Source organism: Rhinolophus sinicus, chromosome 15 (genome assembly GCF_057876585.1).
Source record: "Rhinolophus sinicus isolate RSI-liver-muscle chromosome 15, RSI-T2T, whole genome shotgun sequence".
NCBI lineage: Eukaryota > Metazoa > Chordata > Mammalia > Chiroptera > Rhinolophidae > Rhinolophus > Rhinolophus sinicus.
The window spans coordinates 38,926,779-38,950,064 of NC_142515.1; the positions used below are offsets into that span (position 1 = coordinate 38,926,779).

Sequence of the window (23,286 nt, forward strand, 5' to 3'; positions counted from 1 at the left end):
TAGTCTTGGTTATTTGTATAATAAATAAAAGGACATCTACTTTTCATAAACGCAGTTCATTACAAGGTTACACTGACTAGAAATATAGTTAAGTTTAATAGTGTATGGCTGAGATAAATCTATTACTTATCTGTTAATTTATGGAAAGTATATATAGAATTTCCATAATTCCTTAATTTTTTAAGGTAAAAATAACTACCAGTTATTGCAAAATAAACCACTTCATGCTGTTATAAGCAGACTATTAAGTAAGATTTTGCAGTGGCTTTACCAATGCCATGGTTACCATGCTCAAAGTATTTACATACTTTATACTGTTGATGATAGTATAAGATTACACAAGTGTAAGATTACGCATTATTAAGAATGAAGGAAGCACTTAAAAAAAAATTAGAGACAATATCTGCGACAAATATAGAGGTAAAAATCCCAACAAAATACTAGCAAATCAAACATGGTAATACATTAAAAGATCACAATCAAGTAGGGTTCATTCCAGGAGTGCAAGCATGGTTCAACATATGCAAACTGATCCATGTGATAACCACAGTAACAAAGTATATGCCACACTAACAAAGTAGAGGATAAAAATCATGATCATATTAATAGATGTAAAAAAAAAGCATTTCACAAGCTACAACATGCACTTATGATTAAAAACCTTAATAAAATAGGTATAGAAGTACCTCAACATAACAAAAGCCATATATAACAAACCCCCAGCTAACATACTCAATGGTGAAAAAACTGAAAGCTTTTCCTCTAAGATCAGGAACAAGGCAAGGATATCTCCTCTTACCGTTATTCAAAATAGTACTAGAAGTCCTAGCCCGAGCAATCAGGAAAGAGAAAGAAATAAAAGGCTTCCAAACTGGGAATGAAGAAGTAAAATTGTCACTTTTTGCAGACAACATGATTCTTTATATAGAAAATCCTAAAGAAACTACCAAAAAACTATTAGAAACAGTAAACAAATACAGTAAAGTTGCAGGATACAAAATCAATATACAAAAATACATTGTGTTCCTATATACTAACAATGAAATATCAGACAAATAAAAAAGAATTCCATTTGCAATTGCAACAAAAAGAATAAAAGACCTAGGAATAAACAAAGGATATGAAGGATCTACACACTGAAATCTACAAGAGAACTGAAAGAAACTGAAGAAGACACAAGGAAATGGAAAGATATTCAGTGTTGATGGATTAGAAGAATCAACATAGTTAAAATGGCCATATTACCTAGAGCAATATACAGATTTAATGCAATCCCCATCAAAATCCCAATGGCATTTTTCAAAGAAATAGAACAAAAAAATCATCAAATTTGTATGGAACCACAAAAGACCCTGAATAGCCAAAACAATCCTGAGAAAAAAGAACAAAGCCAGAGGTATCACACTCCCTGACTTCAAATTATACTACAAATCTACAATAATCAAAACAGCATGGCACTGGCAGAAAAACAGACCAATGGAACAGAATTAAGAGCTCAGAAATAAACCCACATGTATATGGGGAACTAGTTTTTGACAAAGGAGCCAAAAACATAAAATGGAGAAAAGAAAGTTTCTTCAAAAGCCTCTGTTGTGAAAACTGGAAAGCCACATGCAAAAGAATGAAACTAGACTGCTGTTTGCCCCATACATAAAATTCAACTCTTCAACTCGATATGGATTAAAAAAACACCCTAAATATAAGGCGTGAAACAATAAAATACATAGAAGAAAACATAGATAGGTACTAAACTTACAGACCTTGGTCATAGAGAGGATTTTAAGAATTTGATCCCAAAGGCAAGGGAAGTAAAAGCAAAATTAAATAAATGGAACTATATCAAACTAAAAAGCTTCTGTATAGCAAAAGAAACCATTAATAAAACAAAACAGCAGCCAACTGAATAGGAGAAGATATTGCAAATAATACCTCTGATAAAGGGCTAATATTCAAAATATATAAAGAACTCATACAATCCAACAACAACAACAACAACAAAAAACAATTAAAAAATGGGCAGAGGACTCGAACAGACACTTTTCCCAAGAAGATATACAAATGGCAAACAGATATATGAAAAAATGTTCAACTTCACTAGCTAATAGGGAAATGCAAATCAAAACCACAATGAGATACCACCTCATACCTCTTTAAATGGCTATTACCAATAAGACAAGAAATAACAACTGTTGGAGAGGCTGTAGAGAAAAAGGAAACCTCTCATACACTGCTGCTGGGAATGTAAATTGGTACAGCCTCTTTGGAAAACAGTATGGAGATTTCTCAAAAAATTAAGAAAAGAACTACCATACGACTCCGCAATCCCTCTTATGGGTATCTACCCGAAAAATTTGAAAACATTTGTTCCTATGTTCATTGCAGCATTATTCACAGTAGCCAAGACACAGAAACAACCTAAGTGTCCTTTGATGGATGACATATATACAATGGAATACTACTCAGCCATAAGAAAATATGAAATACTGCCATTTGCGACAACATGGGCAGATGTTTAGAGTATCATGCTAAGCAAAATAAGTCAAGAACCAAATGATTTCACTCATATGTGGGATATAAAACAGAAAGCAACAAACGAACAAACAAAACAAACTCATCAACACTGACAACAGTAAGATGGTTACCAGAGGGGAAGGGGGTGAGGGGAGGATGAAGAGGGTAAAGGGCAAATTTATGGTGATAGAGGGAGACTAGACTTTGAGTGGTAAGCACACAATACAGTATGTAGAAGATATGTTACAGAGCTGTAAACTGGGAACTTACATACTGCTAGTAACCAATGTCATCCCAATAAACGTAATAAAAAAAATGAAGGAAGCTTATCTATTTTAAACATATTTCCTATTTAAATATGTATAATTAAATATAATTATCTTAAATATAAATTAAATACAGTACTTATATTGTATGATAATATTAAGCATAAAAAACTCCTACAGCAAATTTTCTACTGCTGGAATATAGTCCTGACACTCTGAGAGGCAGAAAAGATCCCAGGCTGGGAGAAAAAAATGTAAACATTTGAATACTGTGGAAAAATAAAGACCTACAAATAACTGCCATATTTCCCTGGAAATAAGACCGGGTCTTATACTAAGGTTTGCTCCAAAAGACTCATTAGGGCTTACGTTTAGGGCATGTCATCCTGAAAAATCATGCTAGGGCTTATTTTCCAGTTAGGTCTTATTTTCGGGGAAACATGGTAAACAGTAAATATAACTAGTTTCTTTAAAGAAAAGACAAGGGAGAGGGTATTTAGGGAGTAGAAGAAAGACTTATTTAGATCTCCTTAATGAGCATTATTGCTTGTATAAATTATGAGAACATGTGTTCCAAATTCATCAAGCTCTTCTTACCATAAGCTGATTGTCCGGCTAGGTCTTATTTTGGGGGAAACACTACCATATCTAGAAAGTCTACTTGTCATTAGCTATTATCTTCATTTCTGAACCTCCCCAAAAGAAGAAAAGGCCAGGTGGGGAACCCCTGCCGAGCTATGAAGCCAGATGGAAAAACATAAGGCCTTGCTTCTCTCTGCTGCTTTCCACATCAATCATCAGCCATTTCTGGGATCAACAGAAGCCGAAAGTAGAAAGAATTTAAGTAGAGAGCTTTTAGCCTCCAAACTTGGGGTAAAAGGGGAGGGAGGGATTAAACATGTATGCCAGTTTATTTCAGTTCATGCTTCCTGAAACGTGACTAGTAACTAGACCCAGAAACCTATTGATCAATTAGGCTGGAGATTATATTTGAGAACTCTCAATTTGCTCAAACCTAATTGAACATGTACTTTTCTTTTTTCTTTTTTTTTTTAAGGGAATAATAATTATACAGTAACTAATTTTTTTTTTAATTTATTGGGGTGACAATTGTCAGCAACATTACATAGATTTCAGGTGTACAATTCTGTATTACATCATCTATAAATCCCATTGTGTGTTAACCACCCAGAGTCAGTTCTCCTTCCATCACCATATATTTGATCCCCCTTACCCTCATCTCCCACCCCCGACCCCCCTTACCCTCTGGTAACCACTGAACTATTGTCTGTGTCTATGAGTTTCTGTTTCTCATTTGTTTGTCTTGTTCTTTTGTGAACATATACTTTTCTATTCCTCCAAATAACTATCAACAAAAGTCTTTTGATGGTACATGTACTAGGAATCTGAGTTTATACACAGGTACAAATGAGATTTAATATATATAACTAGGCCAAAATCTTCAAAGATAATTGCCAACAATTGATTTGTCTTAAAAAAAAAAATTCCATTGGTCATGTTCTAAAATTAGCAGTAGTGATAATTGTACAACTATAAATATACTAAAAACTACTGAATTATACAATTTAAATGGGTGAGCTTTGTGGTGTATGAATTATATTTCAGTAAAACTGTGATAAAAATTTTAAAAAAAGTGTTAATCAGTACATTCTTTTGTCTCTCAAGTTACAATAATTTGCTCAGCAAATTGGTAGGTAGACCTTTTACATTTTACTACTTTTGATAATAAGAACTCTATCAAGTTTTATGAAACTACCATGAGCACATAAAATGCCCAAATAAAAAGGGAAAAAAAACAGTAAATAATCATTAATTTAATACTATGTAAAAGACAGTAATACATACCACAGTATTCTAAAATTTGAGTATAGTTGAGCTTTGAACAACAGGGGTTTGAACTGTCTGGGTCAGTCCACCTATATGTGGATTTTTTTCAATAAACACTATAAATATATTTCCTGTTCCTTATTATTTTCTTAATAACATTTTCTTTTCTCTAGTTTACTTTATTGTAAGAATACAGTATATAATACATATAACATACAAAATATGTGTTAATCTACTGTTCATGTTATCAGTCAGGTTCTGGTTAATTGAAGACTATTAGTAAAGTTCTTGGACAGTCAAATACTATACACAGAATTTTGACTGTGTGGGAGCAGGGGGGACGGTCAGCACCCTTAATCCCCAGTTGTTCAAGGGTCAACCATATTTGTTTTTATGATCTTGTGGAATAAACATGAATGAAAGTTTCCCATCCTATATTTGTATCACTTATAATCAAAAGGATAAAAACAGAAAGATGACTGCATGAACTCTCTAGCAAAATCAAAGCTAAACAATCTGCATGGTGCAACACTTTTGTCCAACTTCTTCCAGAGCTAACAAAACAGGAAAAGAATAGGAAATCCTCTGAGGCAACTCTAGGTATTACTGAACCACTCTACACACGTATATGTTTTTTATTCCCAGTCTTTTTTTCCCCCTTCTATTTCCATTTTCTCCTCTTATTTTCCTCACCTTGTCTTCTCATCTCGGTAGCACCAATATTTACAGTTATATTCAAATAAGAGTATTAGAATTTGCAAAGCATTCTCACATAACCTGCGTCTTCACAACTCTGTGGAGGTATTATTTTCAATTTATAGAAGAAAAAGTAGAACTCAAAAGGTTAATGAGTTAGGCATGTTCACAAAATTTGAAAATAACAAAGGTAGAAGCTAACACTTTTGATTTCAAAGTTATTGCTTTCTATATTAGCATAGATGTCCCTTAATGTTATTTAGTATAGAAGACCAAAAAGGTTCTTCATTGCTAGCAAATCCTTGATTCTTAAATCATGTGCTAGTAATCCAAACTATAAAATGTTACTTTTAATTATTTCTTCTCTTATCCAAATTTTTGTATATACTCTACTTTTCAAAATAATGATGGTGTTTGTTCAGTTAGTCTACCCTTTCTAAAGTCTTTTAAAACTGAGCATTTAATTATCTAGATATCTAATATCTAACACCATCCTCAGCAACTTTTGTTAATCTTTCAATGTCATTTTATTGAGACATAATGATCTGCTCTAAATTAAACAGCAATCAGTAGCAGTTAATTGGAACCTAGCTATCTTAAATTACACAATGGAAATATGTACAAATCAAAAGTGATCGTAATGATTTGTGAAATAATTTAAGCAACATGTTGATGTGAATCAAGCACACACACACGGAACTAAAAAACAAGAAAGGAAGGAAGGGGGAGAAAAGGAAGGGGGGAAGAAAAGGAAGAGGAGAGGAGAGAGGAGACAAGGAAAGGGAGAGGGAGAGAAAAGAGTCTCCACTCATTATTTTTTTTCCATGCAATTGAAGTATAGGAGAAACCTAAACACCCAAGGGAACCACTGATTTAGTATTACCTGAGGATACTCACAGGGAGATAACATGAGCCCCTATTAATGAAACTTGACTCACAGTCAATGAGTCAAAGGAAGATCAAGAACTAAGGAAAAGAACAAGCTGAAAATCAAGCCTCCTGCTTTCCTGTTCTCAAAATGTGATTCAAGCACTATCTACACCAAAAGTTTGTAGTTTTATTTAAGAAGCATACCACTGAACTCCAACTTAAATCTGTATAATCAAAATGTCTGGGAGTTGAGCCTATTAATGTGCATTTTAACAACCCTATGGGTTATTCTTAAACCCAGTCAAGCTTCAAACTCCTACCCTATTCATGAACCTTCTTCAATCGTTACACAAGCTGTTTGTTCAATTAAATTCTGTCTACTCAGTCAAAGTCCCTGGAAGTGGTAAATACTGCTTCAAGTATTAACTAATATTATGAAGGAGAAATGCTATGCCCTTAACACAGATCAGTTTCTCCTGTAAACTTACTGGTGTTTTTAAAAACACTTCAATTTAAAGCCCAAAGATGGGGGAAGAAGGAGTGGAATAGGAGACAGGGAGAAAGTTATGCAAAGAAAATATACTTCCTGATATTTTTTCCTACGCAAAATTCAAATAAATAAATAGCCCAGTAAATTATGAAAAGAGAACACCTATACATCAATACAGTATTAAGTACCAGTATAAATATTTTCATTCAATTGTAACAGATTGGACATTCATTTGTATATACCATTTAAGAAACTGGTAATGAAAAACAAGTGTATTAATAAGTTTTCTTTAATGAAGTAGAGAAAGATTAGGAAAGAAATACACATATATGCTGTTTTTGTAATACTAGGCTCACTTTTATATAAAGCCTTTTAAAAAGTCACTCTCCTGAACTAAGAATAAAAGATGGATTTTGGGGAAAAGATTACCATTTGGTGCAGTGGGAGGTGACCAGATGCCATAATATTTTGGCAAATACTTTCGTAGCTCTGTAAGAACACCATCAGTACAATCAGCAGCATAAACCTAAAACAGAGAAATATAACACTTGCATGTTAGTTTCTTATAATGCTTTATAATTGCCCTACATATTTCTCAAATAAAACAATACCGTTGAATCATAATTTATCTGGTAAGAGCTTTAACTGGAAGTAAATTTGGAATAAGTAAAAAAAAAGGGTACTGTGTGCCTCCAATGAAAAACTATGTGCTGTTTACAGCATGTTCTTTTTGATTATCTAGTCTAGTCTTTCACTGTCCTTGAACTATTTTACAACTAAGTGAGCAATAGATAACTTTTAGCAAATACAAAAGAAATCTTGTCCATATACATGCCAATAGGTTCTGGCCAGAGAAGATTCAACTGATTTCCCTCCACCCCCATGGAAGGGGGGAGTTTAGTGTCCATGTGTTTCATTTATTTGTTTCATTTCATTCCATTTAAATTTGTGCTTCTGCCACTTCTCTTTTGAACCACATTTAACATCTGCCTGGTTCCCTCATTAAATGAGTTTAACAAAATCTTTAACACATGCTTATTTTAAATCTGTAAGGGAGTTGTGATTTACCTTTTTTAAAAAAAATTATCCTTTAGTTCATTTTCAGTCTAATTATTGCCCATTTAATTCCTTCATTTATAACCAGTAATAATTCTAGAAAATACTAGAAATGTTCAGATATCCTGGAACTAAGATTCTTACTTATTTTCCTCAAAGAAGAGAGAAAGAAAATATTTTAAAAACAACTTGTAAGACATTTCATTTAATTAACTTTTTCAAATATGGTCTACCTAGTTATCCGAAACCATTAAAGTTCACTGGTATAAACTGCTTATGAAATCTTAGTATTAGAATTCTTATTATATATGTGAAGCCATATTAAGTACAACGCAATTCTACAGAATACACTCAAGTGTGGCAGACACTCACCAAATATACATGAGATACATTGTATTTCGCAGCCTTCCCTGTTGAAATGTGAGCAGAAGTGATAGTCACTTCCAGGCCACGGGAATTAAGAGCAGGGTGTACCTGGCACAGTGACAGTGAGGGCAGTGTTCATAGTGATGTAACAAGATGGAGGAACCAAGGATATATCTCTACGTACTGACCTAAAATAGTTCATGATACACTTTTAAGTGAAAAAGATAAAAGAACTAGAAGAGCAGAGAGGTAAACTTTCTCTTCTTTTTAAGTATTTTTTAAAAGTAGAACTGGCATTTACTAAACATGCCAGAAAAGATAACTTAAAAACCTTTCTACCTAGAAATGCAGAATAAAACACAACAAATATATATTTTTTTAAGTGCATAGCTGAGCTCCCAAGGAAAAAAAAAGAAATTCACAGGGACCTAAAATCAAAAGGAAACCAAAAGCATTAAAATGAGCAGGTTGGTGGCTGCCAGGGATCATGCCATAGGGTTGCAGGGTTTTCTTTTGGGGAGATAAAAATGATTGTAACTAGATAGAGGTGTTGGTTACAAAACACTGTGAACATAATGAAAAATGTTCCTAGTCATATGGTTAATTAGATGTTAAGTCTGACCCTTTCCCCCCTGCTTTGGAGAGTCACAATGCACCTCAGCACTACGCTCGAAGAAATCCTATAGTAAAAACACTTATTTAAACTCAGCATTTCTGCAAAATACAAATAGTGTTTCAGTTAGGTGTTTTTCAAAATGTAGGTCACAGCCCATTAATTAAAATGAATTTAGTGGATCAGAACAGAAAATAAAATACTAGGTTACATCAGTAAAAATAAGCACTGTATTTCATAAAGCTTTTGTTTCAGTCACATACATTCATTATACATCAAATGTATTTCTGAGTTACCACTAGAAAACTGAAAAACACTGTAAATGTAAGAAAACAAATCTTACCTCACTTACCATATTATAGAATTCTAGCTCTCTTGGACCCCTTGGGGGTGGCTGTAACTGTTTCAAAACTGTGCCATCTGGATGTTGCAATATACCTATAGAACAAAAATCCCATATTTTTGTAATGCTTTAATAATAGTGTATCTTGTATCCTAGGATAGATTTAGATTTGTTCCTGAAGTTACAGATAAACTATTTCATAAATTTAAGGGTTTTCTTTTACTTAGTTCAGAAATTTTAGCATTCAACCAACATGTTTCGGTGCTTGTTATATGCAAAGCACCAGAATACAAATTCTAAATAGTTTGGTTTTACTGTCTCCAACTTCTATTTCCGTTACAGCCTAGGCTTTCTAATAAATAGAACACATGTGTCAATTTTTATAGAAATTCTTCAGTAACAGACTTTCCAGGAGATGTTAATTGAAACAAGAAGCAGGTTAAAAGCAGCAAAAATTGATCCCTTTTTTATAAAGAGAGAAAAACATGTTAACTGTGGTCCTGTATTAATTTCTTTGTAATTTTTTAAAAGTTTCTTTCATCTGTTTTAAGAAAGCAACTAAATTTTTTTTTCCTGATTCAGATGCATTGTGTACAGCTGTAGATATAGAATGAGGGCACATAGCCAGTGGGAAAAGTGGAGGCAGCAATCCTGGAGCAGGAAGGGGAACCTTTTTAATCTGCCCTCTCAAAGAAGGAGCCTTCTTCTAAAGTATTATGTATGTACTAGCACTGGCCCTATCACTAGACCATGAAGACTCATTCCCAAATTTATGTTAAAAATCTTAAAATTTCATTTATTGAGTTTTCACAAGATCATGCTAGTTAGAACACAATAGGATTCAAATAAATCTATTTACAACCTTGATAAAATATGCCACTTAATTTTTTATTTCCTTTGGCAATTGTTAGGATTTTTAATATGATAAAAATGCAGAATTTAATCAACAGAAGCAGAAAGTCTCAATTTAAGAAGTACAGTAATCAAGTTATTAAAGACCTAGGTATAAAATAGGTAAATAGTAATCCATATGGATAAGATTGGTTGGTAAGCAGTCAAAAGATGTTGAGAATTTAAGAAGTTGTCTAATATAACTAAAAATTAGTGAAGAGAAATTGTATTCCTGAAGGTTGGAATGTAGAATGAGAAAGGCCTTCACTCCCATGGTTAGAGAAATTTTCTATGGGCTAATGAAGAGTGGTAGATACAACAAAGCCTTGATGAACTGAATTCCAGAAGGCGGGGAACACAATTGAGTAGAGAACCATGGCAGCTTTTCTAGCTTGGGGCAGGCACCTAGTCTAGATACAGGTGAACCTGCCATTAGACAAACACATTTTAGCAGGCAAGCAAAAATCAGTTTGATTGTAGACAACAGTGTGGGGTAGCTGGAGGGATTAGAGACAACAGTTTTAACATAAAAAGAGACTGCTTTGTCCAGCAACTCTCCCAAACTACTACTCACTCCCCTCTGGGTTTTCAGAAAAAGTAGCCATGAAAAAGAAGATAATAATCCCCAGCATTCTCCCTGCGAATGAATTCCAGTATCCAAAAGTAAACCAATGTATCTTAAACTGCAGCCAAATTCCTCCCCGCTGAAAAGCTGTATCAGGATAAAAAAAGAAGCATGTTGGCAGACTGAGCCAATGACAGATACACTGAATCTACGACTGTAGCTAGCACCAGCTCAATTAAATTCTATGAGGAATATGACTTATCAGACTCTTACTCTAACACAGGAAAGGGCTTATACTCTATGTGGAGTAAAACAAAACAAAAAACAGTACACTTCATTTCCCAGTTTTTTAAATAATATGTGCAAAATCCAGTAAGAAAATTATAATACATATAAAAAAATCAACAAAATGTGATGCATAATCAAGAGAAAACATAGTCTATACAAGCTGGCAAATAGATGCCAAATAATTGTCATTAGCAAACAAAAATGTTAAAACAACAATTATAAATACGTTAAAGAAATTGTAGGAAAAAATGGATTTAAATGTTGAACAGAAGAGGTATTTTAGGAGAAAAACAAATTCTAAAAAAGACCTAAAGCAGAGGATTAAATAGGAATATTGAAAAAAAAAAAAAAAACTCCTTGGCAAATCAACCCCATTCTAAACATAAAATTACAACAGAGGAATTTCAAGGCCATGGTATACTGAAGGTTACTCATCTTCAGTTATTAGCTCAGGCTTCCATAACAAAATAGCACAGACTGTGTGGCTTAAACAGCAAACATTTATTTTCTAACAGTTCTAGAAGTCCCAGATCAAAATGCCAGAGAGTTGTCTTCCTAGCTTGTATTGTAGCCTTCTCACTTTGTCCTTACATTATGTGTGTGGGTTGGAGTGAAAGGCGGTAGGGGAGAGAGGAAAAGGGGGAGGGGGAGAGAGAGGGGGAGAGAGAGAGAGAGAATACTCATGTCTCTTTTTATAAGAACACTAATCCTATTGGATCATGCCCCCACCCCTGTGGCCTCATTAACCTTAATTACCTCCACAAAGGCCCTATCTCCAAGTATAATCATACTATTGGGGGTTGGTTTCTCAACATATTAATTTGGGGGGGACACAATATTCAGTCCATAACAGAAAGTAACCATAACAACAAAACCCAAACTTGCTTCTACTGATTAGACTGGCTGAATCACCAACATTAAATAGTATAGCTGAAGAGGCGTATTAATTTAAGGCATAAATACTGTTTGCCTAAGTTGCTGCAGTCCTACACGTGATGTCCACAATTTAATAAAAAATTACAAGACATATGAAAAAGCAAGGGAAAAGCACTATCAAGAGATAATGCAAGGGTGGCCAGTTGTCTCAGTGGTTAGAGCACAATGCTCACAACACCAAGGTCGCCAATTCGATTCCCACATGGGCCAGTGAGCTGCACCCTCCACAACTAGACTGAAAACAATGACTTGACATGGAGCTGATGGGTCCTGGAAAAACACACTGTTCACCAATATTCCCCAATTAAAAAAAAAAGAGAGAGAGAGAGAGAGAGAGAGAGAGAGAGAGAGAGAGAGATAATGCAACAGACAGAACAGTTTAAAATCACACTGATGTTAGAATTATCAAAGGAGCTTAAAATAACCATACTATGTTAAAAGGTACAACAGAAAAGGTAAACAACATGCATGAAAAGATAGGAAATTTCAGCAGAGAGAAATATTGAAAGTCAAATGGAAAGTTAGAAATAAAAAATGTGGTAACAGAGACAAAAAAAAATGTTTTCTGTGGGCTCATCAGTAGACATAAAATAGCAGAGGAAGGAAGCAGTGAATCTGATAACAGGTCAACAGAAATTACCCAAATCCAAACACAAAGAGAAAGAAAAAAAGAGTGGAAAAAAACAAAACAAAGCATCCAAGATCTATGGAATATCCAACAGTCTGAGGTAACTATCATTAGAACCCCAGAAAAAAAAAAAATGGTACACTCATGTTCTTTGCAGCCATTATTCACAATCACCAAGAGGTAGAAGCACCTAAATGTCCATCAACAGATGAATAAATTTTTTTTTAAATGTGGTATATACATATAATGGTATATGATTCAGCATTAAAGAAAGGAAATTACTTTATATGTTACATGGATGAAACTTGAGGGCACACCTAAATGAAATAAGCCAGTCACAGAAGTACAAATACTGCATGAGTCTATTTACATGAGGTATCTAAGTTAGTCAAACTCATAGAAACAGCAATTACAATGCTGGTTTCCAGGGACTGGGGGAATGGGGAAAGGGGGTTTTGCTATTCAATGATTAGAGTTTCAGTTTTATAAGATGAAAAAGTTCTAGAGATATGTTGCACAAAAATGTGCATATAGTTAACACTACTGTACTGCACACTTAAAAATACTTAAGACGGTAAATTTTATGTTGTTTTTTTGCCACAATAAAAAAAAATTGTGTATTCAGTAAGATTACAACTATAAAAAAATTAATGCATGTTAAAATTCCTATCTGTGGATGGAATAGTCTAGGTAACTTTTACTTCTTTGTTGCAACTTTTCCCCAGAAAATTCTGTAATAAGCATACATTGATGTTAGAATTATCATAAAGAGGAACATTTCATAATGATAAGGTCAATTCATTAAGACAAAACAATCTTAAATGTGTGTACCTAAATAACAGATTCAAAATACATGAAACAAAAACTGTAAGAACTGAGAAGATAGGCAAGCCTACAATTATTCTCTCAATAACTGATAAAACTATATAGAACATCAGTAATGATATATAAAACTTAAACAACAGTATCAAACACTTTACCACACTGACACTTACAGAATGCTATATCTAACAGATTATGTTTTTTCCTGTACAAGTGGAACATTTACCAAGACTGACCATGTGCTGGACTACAAAAAACAAGTCTAAAATCTAAAAAGATTAAAATCACACAGAGGACATTCTCTGACCATAATGGAAATAAGAAGAAGATATTTGGGAAAATACCAAATAAATGGAAAGTAAACACTTTTAATTAATCCATGGGTCAAAATTCACAAGTGAAATTAGAAAATATTTTTAGCTAAATGATAATGAAAACTCAACACATCAAAATTTGTGGAATGTAGCTAAAGAACACTAGTGCTTAAAGGAAAACGTGTAGTTTTAAATGCTTGTATTAGAAAAAAGGAAGGTTCTAGAAAAAGAACAATCTAGCCCCAAATATGTGGAAAGATAGCAGCAAAAGAAAAAAAAATCGAAGACTGGACAATGGAGAAATATGAATAAAACGAAATAGTTCTCTGATAAACCTCTAGCTAGACAGATCAAGAAAAGAAAAAGAGGTCCAAGATGGCGGATTAGATAAATGCTATGCCTACTGTATCTGAAGATCACACCAAAATTACAAATAAATTGTAAAACAATCAACCTCAAGAATCTTCTGAAGACTAGCTGAACAGAAACCCTATTATTAACTAAGGATATAAAGAACAAGACACATCGAGACTAACCAAACAAGGAAGGAAGGAAAAAAGGAAAGAAGGAAAAATTACCATTATTAGGAATAAATGAAAGATGAGATATCACTACAAATCCTACAAACATTAAAAGCATAAGAAAATTATGAACTTCATATCAACCAACTGAACAACTTTAATGAAATAAATAAATTCCTTTAGACACTAATTATTAAAGCCGACACAAGAAGAAACAAAATCTGGGTTGTCCTATGTCTATGAAAAATATTGAATTCATAATTTTAAATATCCTGAGACAACTATAGGCTGAAATAGCTTCATTAGTAAATTCCATCAAAAATTTACAGAAAAAAATAATACCAGTCTTACCAAATATGACCAGAAAAGTAGGAAACATTTCCCCACACATTTATTGAAACCCAGGATATTCTTGATTTTCAAAAACCCCAACAAAGTTTTAAAAGAAAATTACAGATAATTATCTCAAATTAACAGTCACAAAAATCTTTAGTGAAACATTAGTAAACCTAATCCAATAATATATAGTGGATAATTTATCACAACCATGTCAACTTTATTCTAGGAATGCAAGATTCATTTAAATATTTCAAAATGCGTAAACATTGATGTTTTGGGAGACAGGATTCTCAATGAGAAAGGAGATACAAATATAGACTAGGAAAAGCAAAGAACTCTGTCGTATTAAATTGTAGGTATAAGCATAAACTCAAATTTAAATTGTAGGTATAAGTATAAACTCAAATTTTTAAGAACATAAAATTATGTATTTTTTAGTCCAATCTGCTTGAAGGACAAATAGCAACCACACCCAAGGAGCAATGAGTATACCTATTGCCCTGAACTTGGTTTTTAAACACCATTTACCCCTAAAGGGACCAGGTTCTTGAAGAAAAAAATGGATCATTTCAGGGATGGAGCAGGGAAAGTACAACATGAACATCAAACATCTTTTTATGGCAGAAAGTGAAAAATGCTTTAAAAGAAAAAATGGGAAATGTTTAAAAGACACAGAAGCCAACTTGAAATAGCTCTCATTGCACAAATCTGGGACAATATGAGCATCAAAATAATCAGCAACAATGATGGCTAAGGTCCATCCACTGAAGTTTGAAAAATCCATTAAGGAGGGAGAGAGGGAGGATAGGATGGAGGGAGGGTAGGAAAGAGAGAGGGAGGGAAGGAAAGAAGGGAAAGAGGGAGGGAGGGAGGAGGACATTACAGGAATAATGGACATAAAGCACATTATAGGAATAATGGCTAAAGCCAAATGTTAAATACTCTGAATTTGATCATTTTACTGTGATTAAAAAACATTCTCATTGTTAGAAGATACACACTTAATTATTTGGAGAAAAGGAATCATGATGCCTACAATTTAGTCTTAAATGGCTCTATAAAATCATCATATACTACAGAGAATGATAAAGCAAATGTGGCAAAATATTAATAATATGTAAATCCAGATGAATAGTATATATCAGTTCATTGTACTATTCTTGCAACTTTTCTATAAGTTTGAAATTTTTCCAAAAAAAAGTCTTTAAAAAGGAAGTACAATTTTCAGTAGCATCAAATCCTTAGGGAAAATCCAGTGAATTCTGTATTAGACCTCTACACTGAAAACTATGATTCACTAAGAAAAATTAAACCTAAATAAATGGACATATACCATGTTCAAGGATTCAAAGACTGAATATTATGAAGAAATCAATTCTCACCAAAGCAATCTATAGATTCAAAGTAGATATAAAATCTTAACATTTTCTTGGGGAAAATTACATGTTGATTGAAAATCTACATGGAAATGCAAAGGGCCAGAAAAAGTCAAGACAGCCTTGAAAAACAAAGCGGGCTGCTTACTCTTCCTAACATCGAGACGTATTATAAAGTAACTTGAATTAAGTCAGTGAGGTATTCTCACTAGGAAGAACAAATAAATCAGTGAAAATAAAAGCCCAAAAACAAATCCAGAGAACTGACTGAAAAATAGGGTGTATATGTACAATGGGGTACAATTAAGCTGAACAAAAAGATGAAGTACTCTATGAACTGACACTACTGACTTCTAGGGCCTATTCTTAAGTTTAAAAAGCAAATTACAAAACATTATATATAGCACACTACTTTTTGTGTCAGAAAGGGAAATGAGAAAACATATATTCGTAGATCTGCTTATTTTTGCACCAAGAAACACAGAAATGAAAAATCAAAAGCAATAAACTTGATTACTACCTACAAGGGATGCTGAGGAATGTGGTAGAGTGATAGAGAATGGTATGGCATTTCTGATATAATTTTCTGTAAAGTTTTGACTTTTGGAAGCATGTTAATTTTATAGGCATTCAAAAATATCTAGCTAAATAAACAAAAATGAAGAAAGGGAGCTCATTTTAAACAGAAACAAATGAATCCACTGTACTTCAAAAGAATATTACCATAGAAGAGGGGGTAAAAATAACCCACCCAAAAAACCAAATCCAAATAGCTTTTTAAGTTTCCAACCACATACCCTCAGTATAAGGGACTCTCATCTTGCATCTTGAATTCCTTATTCTTGTTTGTTTTCTGCAGTAGTATGGGTGTGGACATTCTAAAAAATTACAGAATTGAGCAAATATACCATACAGTCATCTACGTATGCATAGATATATTTGGGAGCCAGGATTCTCATTGAGATAGATGGAAAATACAAATTTAAAATCAGGAAAGAATGCTGTTGAGTTGGAATGAAATTGAAAGTATCAGGATGAAATTACATCTAAAATATTTATACATACTTTTTAGTTATGGCCATTGAAAAGGCCTAGAAGCAATGACACTCCAATAGCAATGAGCACACCTAGCATCCAAATCTTGATTTCTAAATACCATTTCCCACGAAAAATGAACCAGGCATCCTTGGAGAATTGGCTGGATCTAGAGCTGGCAAGGGAACGTATGAGTCTAAAATAACTGGTGACAGAACGGAAGGCAATGCCACTGACAACATCTGGAACAATTTGAACAGTAAAACACGTAAATTTTATAATAGGTTAAAATACTTTATAAAGAATCCAGGAGTCCAAACCGATCACAAATAAGGACATACATACATAGGAGTAAATAAAGGGAGAGTTATTTCTTATAACAAAATGCTGTTAAAATAGAAGGTAGTGGTAGAATTGCGGGGGGGGGGGGGTGAATCACAATTTTCCCACTATCAGAGTAAAGACTGCTTCAGGCAAGAATCAAGAACAGATGCCAAATCTAGTGATGAAGTATGATGAGGAAATCTGCATGATCTTAAAATGTCTCCTAACAGATGCTTCTTAGTTGCAGGGGGGAAAATATTAACTATATACTGGAGAAGCAAGACCACACTTGGGCCAGATGATCAGAATTAATAATGGCCAGATGGACATTGTGAGCCTCCAGATGTGATACCTCATGGACACACCTGTATAATGCCCCAGTCAGAAAGGCATCACCTGAATCTCATCATAAGAACCCATCAGAAATCCAAATTAAAGAGTATTTCATAAAATCACTAGCCTGTATTCTTCAAAAACGACATTGTCATAAAAGACAAAGAAAGCCTGAAGAACTGATACAAATTAGAGGATTCTAAGAGATGTGAAAACTAAATGCAATAAACGATCCAGGACTAGATCCTATACTGAGAAAAACAAATATGATAAAAGATATGAGAATAGCTGACGAAATTAGAATACGGACTACAGATTAGATAAAAGCATTGTATCACTGTTAAATTTCCCATATTTGACAAATGTACTGTGGTTACAGAAATACACACTGAGTATTAATGTATAAAGAGGCATGAAGTTTGCAACGTGTTCTCAAATAGTTCTGGAAAAAAAATAAATGCATAGAGAAAAAAAATCAGCAAAATGTTAAGTTCTCTGTATTGTTCTTGCAACTTTTCCGTAATTTTGAAATTATTTTAAGTCAATTAGTTTCAGAAGCTATCTAAGAAAATAGACCAGAAAACCAAAATAGTTGTGACCTTTTCCCCCAAAACAATATGAGTTTAAATCCCTCTTTTCTCTACAGACTACCTCATTCTGTATCCTAAATCAGATCAGGATACAAATACTGGATTTCAACGATTTCTTTAAAACATCAAGGTCTTTTGAAAGAAATTAATGGTATTTGTTTAGTATTAAAACAGAAAAAGGATTTTATGCTAACTTTGGCAAGCTTTGGGAATTTAAATTGATAGCAATTACACTTTTGTGAAACTTTCCTATAGAAAAAGTTACACAATGTGCAAGTTACAATGTACACGCATGTTTAATACATAACTTATAATAGCAAAAAAGTGGTGAAAATCTAAAAATCCACCACTAGAGGAATAAATTTTGATACATCCACACTACAGAATACAATTAAAAAAAAAAAATGAAGTATAGCATAAGTACAAAAATACATATTACATATATAATGAAACAAAAAGTTGCTGATATACCTGTTTATATGAAAAATTAGAATTGTGTTGTGTTTATGTATGTGCCCAGAAACAAAGGTCCGAAAGGATACACCCAAAATAGTTAGTTACCAGCTATTGCCCCTGGGAAAGGGAGAGTAGGGGGAAGAGCATTACTATACCGTTTTACTGTTTAAAAATTATGCAATTTTTTACATAAAAGATCATGTACTACTTTTACAATTAAAGAAAAAGATTTCAATATAGTGTGATGAAATATGATTTCAGTGAAGAACATAAAATATAACTAATATCAGAACATTCCTGTCACTTAACTATAACAAAATCTATTTTTCTGTTCAAGTACCTTTAAGCTACTGGTTCCATGTTTTTAATTTTTAATTTAACAGTCAATGTCAATGTAAGAAATGTCCAAACCTGTAGAGAATTTTTATAAGAACTTGAGCCAAAACTGACAACAATCACCAGGAAGCAAGAGCTCAAATGCTCTGCAGAATGGCAGTTTGCAGTTTCTTTTATGCTTTGGAAATTAAGGAAGATGACATGGGGGGGAGGGGGGATTAGATTACAAGAAAGTTAACAAGATTACGTGCTTTCTTGAAGGTGATTATTTCAAAGGTGTGTTAATCCTAGATGTACAAAAACATGGACAGGGCTTAGTTAAGGCAAAAATAAATCTTTTACTAAAGAAATTATATGCCTAGGGTATGACGACCTACCACGATCTGCCCAGTTAGGAATTTATGATCGGATCACCCTGTGAGGTTATTCTCCATAGAAACCCTTTCTCATCCACACTAACAACTTCTTTTTGGAAATAGGTAAGATATCAATCCTAAATGGAAAAACCCTGGTTACTTAATGACAGTAATAAACATTTAAAAAACAAAACATAAACAAACACCCACACAGTGTCTTTAGAAAGATTTTTCTGAGAATTTCAGTTGACAGCCAAACCCAAGTCTGATCTACATGATGTACTTTACAACAATAAACAATTTATGCTAGTGGAAAGACATATAAATTCTTGAACTCTGAATTACTGACCATCTTGTTATCCATTTTATGAACAGGTAATATTATCAGCATTCAGGTGTCTTTTCACTAACAATATAAGCAAGACAGGGTAAATAACAGAATTAAATTCATCAAATATTTATTAGGGTGCTAGCACAATATGTTTGAGGCATTGGGCACTGGCGATACAAAGACAGTCAGTCCCTTAGTCAAGAGAACCTTACAAAATTGAAAAAAAAAAAGTTTACGTGAACTTGCATGCAATAACAAAATTAAGGACTCCTCCTTCTAAAATCTAAACTACTCCCTTAATTAGGTAATTTGGGTGACAAATTCTTTCAGTCACTGCTTGCAATGCAGTTTGTTTGTTTTTAATTTCAAGTGTACAAAACAACATAGTCATTAGACATTTACATATCTCACAAATAACCCCAATCAGTCTATTACCCATCTGACACTGTACGTAGTTACAGTTATTAAAATAGCAATGTAGTTTAAGTCACATTCAGAGTACATTTGTAATGACTCTGAGACAACTCTGAATAGGCTATTACATACTTCAATAAGCAGTGGTTACACTCGTGACAATCATCATTGAGACTGTGTTTATGTTGAGATTTTTTTTCTTTGTTTATTCTCCTTTGTACATAAGTAAGTCGATCTCTAGGGACAATTACTTTTGAATTAATATTACTATAAATATTATCATTACAATTCATTAATAGAAAGCAATAGGTATGTATAGAAATCTATTGACAGTAATTCTGTAAGTACTCTCAAACTCTCATTACCAGAAGTGATGACACACTAGTGAATAAGTCTATGCTAAATATCTTGAGAAGGTTGTTTCCTTACAGATCTGCTAAGCACCTTGAGAATGATATTTGTTTCTTTACGTGGTGTACTAAAAGGAACAATCAATTTTCACTCCTTCACTATTTCTGGAGTTTAACTGAGCCCAGTGTACAAGGCTATTGGGGATAAACAGATTTGGCCTCTTAACTTCAAGGAACTCAGTTTAGTGGGGAGAAAGGCACACAATCTACATGACAACATCATTAACGCCTATTTTTCAACAAGAAAAACGTAGGTAAAGATAAAAGTAGTGGGAAATGTTGCTCTTCAAGAAATAACACACATTCAAACGAGCACTCATCCATTTTCAAAAATCCTTGTGTATCTGCAAGCACAATACACGGTGGAAAAACAGTGCTCTGACGCAGGACCCTTGGTTTCCAGATTCTAACTGTGTGACTTTAGGCTTGTCACTTAACCAGACTTGGCCCCAGCTACTTCGTCTAAAAATGTCAATATTATCTTACCAGCCTAAACCCAAATCATCTTACCAGCATAAACCCAAACCGTCTCTAGTGACTTCCAGGTCGAAGAGTCGAATTACGCACATATTCATCCATCAGATTCCCCAAGTAGTCATGGCCCAGGGAACCAGTGAGTAAGCTAGGTGAGTTAGTTCCTAATATGAACTTTCACATCACCAAGATAATAAACTTGAGATAGGCCCTGTATTGTACTTTAAACGTTGTGAGCTCAACAAATGTATTACACAGGCCATAATACAGTCTTATAAAGATGATCAATAACTAAATGCCCGATCTGTGTACCATTGTAGTATAACAGGAGGGTGTTACCTCCGACCAAGAATCCCAGTGTCTGCACTACTGGAACCACGTCTCCAGGAGAAATCCACGAGACATCAGAAAAATCTCTCAAGGGGGGAGAGATCCTGGATAAGCTTAGACAAGCTCTCAAAAAAAAAAAAAAAAAAAAAAAAAGGGACCTGTTTTTTCCTCCCCTCAAGCTATGCACTGAAAAGCACTAGATTAGCATCATCTGCATTTCATTCCTTTTCTTTTGCAATAGCTACCCGCTTATAATAAACAAACCTTGTGCTCAAGGGAGAATTTACTTCCCCGTCCAGTAAAAATGAAGTTCCTTATTTTCATTAACAACGCCGTCTCCAATCAACACCTACCCTCCCTGGGGAGGAGACCAGACACTCCTCTCTCCGCCACCTCCTGCTGCAAGCTTGACGCCCTACACCCTAGAAATCGCCCCACTTTTCGAGACCCTGCTGTCCGGGTCGCGAGGCTCCAGGGGAGAGCGGAAGAGGCCGGGGACGCGGCGTGCAGATACAGAGGGGCGTCCAGCCCAGCCTCTGGGCTGCCTCGGCCGGCCGGGGGCTCCCAGAGACGTAAAGAAAGCCGCAAGCCCCGCGCCACCCCCACTTACCCACTTTGTCCTTTCCGTACATGTGCCCGGCCACCTGATGCGAGAGGGGCACGCAGCCGTTGAGGAAGCGGAGCCTGCCGCTCGCCAGCTTCGGGGTGCTATCAGAGACGGCCTCGCTCTCCGGTGGGGTCCTCATTTCTGGGGGGCCGGACGCCTCAAGCCGGAGGGGGGATGGTGGCTCCGTTGCCATAACGGAGAGCTGAAGCGGTAGCGGCGGCGAGGGCAGGAAAAAAAGAGGGCGAAGGGAGAGGGCGCCGGAGAAACTGGGGGTAGCTCAGGCTCGGCCGCGAGGAGGCCCGGGGGTTCCCGCGGCTGTTGTCCGCTGAGGCCCGGGGAGGGGGCCCATGACGCCGCAGAGGCGCGGGCGCTGCCCTGCCCAACTCGTAGCGGAGCGTGGCTCCGGGCTTCTGCTGCTCTGCAGCCGCGGCTGCCGGCCCCGGCGCAGTCCTAGAGACTAAACCCAGCCGAGGAGTGGCGGCGGCGGCGCCCCGCGCTCCCTGGGGCCTTGACGGCGACGGCAGCCCCACCTCCCGCGCCCCCGCCCCCTTCCGCCCTCCTCCAGTCCCTTCAGCTGCCGCGCGCGCGTCAGCGCCGCCTGCACTGCCGCCGCTGCCGCGAGCTTCCGACTGCGCGACCCGCGGCCGCGGCCGCTACTGAGCATGCCCAGAGGCCGCCCGACGGGACCACCTCCCCCCCTCCCCGCCTCCGAAGCGGGGGCGAGAAGAGGCCAGGGAAAGCCGACCGCGACCTGGATAGGGCGAGCACACTCGTGGTCCTTTACACCCCCATCCCCGGGCCAGCGTTACGAGACCACCAGTGCTGTGGTACCTTCATTCATTCAGTGCGCGTTTCGGCACTTCCTGGCGTCGGCTCAAAGGCGCCAGGGGCTTCCAGTTGTGACGAGCGGTCAGTCCTGTGTTAGGAGAGTTAGGAGGCAGCAGCAATGCCAAGGGTGGATTGGGAGGCTACCCTTTAACTGCAGTCAGCTCCCTCCAACTCCCATCCCACACAGAAAAGGTAGGAATAAAAACAGGCAGCTTCTTAGAAGACGCATCTTCAAAACACCTTTCAAATTAATCTTAACCTCTCTCCCCAAATTGGTGCCCCTAAGTGGCTTATAAAATTTTTTGGAACTCACACTGATTTGAGAATGTAGGAGATAATCGTTGTTTTTAAGTGAGCACCTTTTTTGAAGAAAAGAGCCAGTTTTTTTCTCCCACTCGACCCTTAGTGCAGGCTTTAAGATCCTCGACAGATGACTAACTGGGTCAAAGGCAGAAGAAACGGGTGTACACCGGGAGCAAGGAGAGGTTCTGGAACGGGACTCGACAGTTCATTATTTTGTCTGCCACTGGCATTTTATATGAAAGCTGAACCTAGCCTTGCAGGTGCCGGACTGAACAAGATATTTTTTAAGATTTTAGATACCTGATTATGGCAAGTGTCCTACTAACAACACCTGTCCACCGCCTTAAGAGAACCACACACCTGGGAGAGACGTAAAATCAGGCCTGGATTCCCTATTCCCAAGGCCCTGCCCCTGAACGA

General features: G+C 35.8%; 1 protein-coding gene across 4 annotated transcripts in view; it reads right to left on the bottom strand.

Annotated features, from left to right (window-relative positions):
* IPMK (inositol polyphosphate multikinase) overlaps positions 1-23,115 on the bottom strand; it is a 37,755-nt gene extending 14,640 nt beyond the window's left edge. The window contains exons 1-3 of one of the 4 annotated variants that reach the window (XM_019731842.3): positions 21,739-23,115; positions 9,060-9,154; positions 7,111-7,207 (exon numbers count right to left, since the gene is read on the bottom strand). In XM_019731842.3, coding sequence (XP_019587401.3) covers positions 7,111-7,207; positions 9,060-9,154; positions 21,739-21,928 — 382 coding nt within the window. In that variant the 5' untranslated portion in view covers positions 21,929-23,115. The remainder of the gene's footprint in view (positions 1-7,110; positions 7,208-9,059; positions 9,155-21,738) is intronic. The other 3 variants (XM_074339440.2, XM_019731840.3, XM_019731841.3) reach the window with 3 other exon arrangements.
* Positions 23,116-23,286: the final 171 nt, after the last annotated feature.